This window comes from Zingiber officinale, chromosome 10A (assembly GCF_018446385.1).
Source record: "Zingiber officinale cultivar Zhangliang chromosome 10A, Zo_v1.1, whole genome shotgun sequence".
Taxonomy (NCBI): Eukaryota; Viridiplantae; Streptophyta; class Magnoliopsida; order Zingiberales; family Zingiberaceae; genus Zingiber; species Zingiber officinale.
This window is the reverse complement of record NC_056004.1, coordinates 34109453-34113254: the sequence shown is the minus strand read 5'-3', so window position 1 is coordinate 34113254 and position 3802 is coordinate 34109453. Positions and strand designations below refer to the sequence as shown.

The 3802-nt window shown below is 43.4% G+C and overlaps 1 protein-coding gene across 1 annotated transcript; it reads left to right on the top strand.

Moving 5' to 3' along the window:
* The first annotated feature begins 1377 nt into the window (after positions 1 to 1377).
* LOC122026290 (heavy metal-associated isoprenylated plant protein 32-like) lies at positions 1378 to 3409 on the top strand. Its single transcript, XM_042584956.1, has 3 exons — positions 1378 to 1813; positions 1900 to 1975; positions 2061 to 3409. Exons 1-3 carry the CDS (start codon positions 1769 to 1771, stop codon positions 3308 to 3310), a joined length of 1371 nt encoding a protein of 456 aa, XP_042440890.1. The 5' UTR covers positions 1378 to 1768; the 3' UTR covers positions 3311 to 3409.
* The last annotated feature ends 393 nt before the right edge of the window (positions 3410 to 3802 follow it).

The following is a 3802-nucleotide window of genomic DNA, read 5'->3' as shown; positions in this document are numbered from 1 at the left end:
CATGCGTCATATCATTGATGTGCAAGTTCTAGTTCCAAAGGTCGGATTCATTCTAAAACTTGCTTGAGGTTTTATATTCAGACAATAATTTTCTCAATTAACGAAAAAGCCAAAGAAAAAAAATTGGGGGAAAAAAAATCAAACGTTCTCTGTATTAATTGCATTTAATTTGAAAGAAAAAAATCATATAAAATGGTGTTCAAATTACACACACGCATATTGTACGAGTGTGGATGCACAGGATATCACCATGTTTATTTATTTATTATTATTTTATTTTAATTTTAAAAATTAACATATACTTAAATCTAAATCTTAAATATATTATTATATCTATTATTATATTGTAAACATATGATTTTTTTTCGTTTTTAATTTTTCTTTTAACTAAATATTATAATTCAATTAGAAAGTCTAGAATTAAAATCTTAAATTTTTTAATATATTTTTTTTAATTCTTTACTTTTAGAATTTAGGCTTCCAATTATAGTATGCAAACTAATTTTTTTTTTAAGATTTTATTTTTAGAATTCAGGCTTCTAGATTATAATGGTAAGTTAAAAGAAAATAAAAAATAAAAAAAAATTAGATGTTTATGGATATAATAATATGTTTACAGTTTGAAATTTATGTTTGAGGAAATATTGATTTTTAAAAACAAAAAAATAAAAATAAAAAGTACACGGATATCCTGCGCTCACAGTCAAATAAGACCTTTCAGTTTTATAAATTATAAATTCATCTCATAATTTATTTATTTTTACGTACTCTAAAATGAATAATAAAAAATTGTCCAAGGATGAACATATTTATAACTAAATTATAACCTATGGCTTAGAATGTAGCCGTTGGTTGGACGGTGGCGTTTTCAGAACTCGAAAATTTTGGTTGGGGTGGTGGAAATGTGGAAGGACTAAGGAGGATTTAATGCGAGCAGTTAATCCTCCGTCAGGTCTGGCAACGGAGTCGGTGAGCAGCAGATGGTCAGGTTTTGTATCAGGCTCTGTCACGCTCCTCCTCCTTCTCTTTAAAGCAGAGCCCAGTTGCGGGCTCCAATGCGGCAAAAAGACAAGAAGCGTTCATGACCATGCTGCTCCTGCGCTCCACCCGCCACCGCGCTCGTCTGACATGCCAGCTTTAACTCACCACCACCGTCCCTTTAACGTTCCGCTGCAAGTAGACAGGCCACAGGCCTGAAATTTAATTTAATTAAATCCCCCGAACAATAGTGGAGTGATAGGATATCGTTTCAATTTTCTAATATCAAGTCTCCATACAAATTAACGGATCTATTTTATCTAATAACAGTTTAAGTTGAGTGATGGATCGATAGCACTTTTCGATTTATCTATAGCTGACGCCAATTAAAAAAAAAAATCCAATGCAGTAGGCAGAATTCAACGCATGACGCGCACCTGCTGCTGCTCCGTTTAGCAGTGGAAGGGTTTGCAGAATGGTGCGAGCCTTAGTTTCATGGTTTAGTCAAAAGAGGCTTTTTTTAAAAGAATATTCAGGGAGGATAAAAGGAAAAATGGGGCCCTGCTTTACAATTGAAACTTTGTTGAGAAGCAAGGACAATTCTTCTCTTCGATCTTGACATTCCTCTCTGTTGTGAGAAGAAAAAAAAAAATCATTGTACCGACAGTTACTCCCGGTGGATTTCCCTGTATCTCTCTTCTTCTTCTTGCCTTGATATTCACTCCCAGGTTTCAAAGCCAGAAGAGAATTGGTGCATTTCACTTGTCGTTGTGGGGAACAGGGGAATAGGATGATGAGTAAAGAAGAAGACGACGCCAAGTTCCTTAAAATCCAGGTGAACTTTCATTGTTGACGAATCTGCTGTTGGTTTTTTTGTTGTTGTTTTTGTTTTTTTGTCTCAAGGTCTTGCTCCGTTTGCAGACGTGCACTCTGAAAGTGAACATACATTGTGATGGATGTAAGAAGAAGGTCAAGAAACTGCTCCACAAAGTTGATGGTACTGCTCCTCAAATTAATGCCTTTAAGATGGTTTCTTTTTGTTTTGTTTACCCTCATTGATGATCTCTTCCGTGCTTGATCAGGTGTTTATACGACCAGCATAGATGCAGAGGAAGGGAAGGTGACTGTGTCAGGTAATGTCGATCCTGCAGCCCTCCTCAAGAAGCTTGCCAAAGCTGGGAAGCATGCCGAGCTGTTGGCTCCCAAGGCCTGTAACAACGACCAGAAGCCACAGCTACAGCTGCAGAAGCAAGATGGGAAGGGTGGTGGAAATGACATCATTGGCGGCGGCGGCGGCAAAGATCCAAAGCTTCAACAATCCAAGCCAACACCACAGCAGCAGCAGCAGCAGCAGCTGCAGCAACAACTATTTCAGCAGCATTTGCAGCAGCTGCAGAAAGTCAAAGCCGCCAACAACGTGTTGATGCCTCCGATGAAGCTGCTTAATTTACCACCGCAGAAGAGTCTTAAATCTGTCAACTTCGAATTTCCTCCCAAAGGGTTTCAGGGCTACGACGATGACGACGAAGACGATTTCGAGGAGGAGGATGAGTTGGACGAGAATGACATGGATGAGTTCGACTGCTTTGATGTCGATTTCGATGAAGAGTTCAGGAACATCAAGATCAAACCTGCGATTTCGACTCCGAAAGCGAAAGCCGGGAAAGGTGATCAAGATCCTCCGGTGCACAGTAGAGCCGTGTGTAACAACGTCGGCCGAAAGAACGGTAAGAAAGATGCCGGATCTGCCACCACGAGTGGAGGTGGTGCCAGGCCACAAGATATCAAGAACAACGGCAACTTCAACAAGGCCACTCACAATGGCGAAGCTGCTGGGAAACTTAACGGCGATGTGCATGACGCCAATCTAGCAAAGAAGATGCAGGGGAAGAACGGAATCGGCGGTGTGTGCCATCCGATGGTCAATCCTAGCATGGTGGGCCATGGTTTTCCGGTGGGAAAAATGCAAGTTCCCGTTGGTCACGTGGGGAATATCCCGGCGGCGCACGGCGCGGGCGCAGCGCCCGGTTTCTACCAGGGAGGAGGCGCGTTGGTGCCGCCGGCTGAGGTGATTGCTGCCGTGAATCCGTATAAGCAGCAGTATATGGCCGCAATGATTCAGCAGCAACAGCAGCAGCAGCTGCAGCAGCAAAGGATGATGATGATGATGCAAGATCGGCCGGCCTTTCAGCCGACGATGGCCTACTCCCGGGCACCGCCGGTGACGATGTACAACATGTACATGCCCCCACCTCCGGCGCCACATAGCAGTGAACCGTACACCACCTTCTTCAGTGATGAGAACGCCGGCAGCGGCTGCTCAATTATGTGAAAGAACTGAATCTTTAGCTTGTTCTTGTTTATTTTTTTGTTGTTGTTATTTTCCGCTGATTGCAAGCCAAATGATATGATGGAGGACATTCTGCAGTTATGTGAATTAAATCGGCAAACTCACTGATCCGGTAATAATGATGAGGGACCCTTGGTAGCAAGAGGTAAACGACACGTGGAGGGCAAAGGTCAAGAGGGTCAACATCAAGGTCGTGCCGAGCGGACTGGCGGACCATCCCTGGACATCCGGCTGACCGAGCACCAGGCCCTGGTCTCCTAGTCGGCCGAGCGAAAGACAACCCGACCATGAGGTGTGTTTCTGATGCTCAAGGTAAAAGAGTCTCTAAGCCGAACGGCCAGGCCGAGCGGCCGAGCCACGAGGCAAGAAGGCGCAATCCCATCCGAGCACACGAGCAGGGCTTTCCCTCCCGGTCTAAGGTACCGGAGCATTCCCAAAAGCTATAAGCGCCGAGCGGCTGGCCCGCTCGGCCCG

What these genes read in the sequence shown, in the direction of transcription:
- LOC122026290 (XM_042584956.1), top strand. Translation starts at nt 1,769, where the DNA reads ATGATGAGTAAAGAAGAAGACGACGCCAAGTTCCTTAAAATCCAG. An exon ending in CCAAGTTCCTTAAAATCCAG is followed by an intron (nt 1,814 to 1,899) that starts GTGAACTTTCAT and finishes CTCCGTTTGCAG; the next exon opens with ACGTGCACTCTGAAAGTGAA. An exon ending in ACTGCTCCACAAAGTTGATG is followed by an intron (nt 1,976 to 2,060) that starts GTACTGCTCCTC and finishes GTGCTTGATCAG; the next exon opens with GTGTTTATACGACCAGCATA.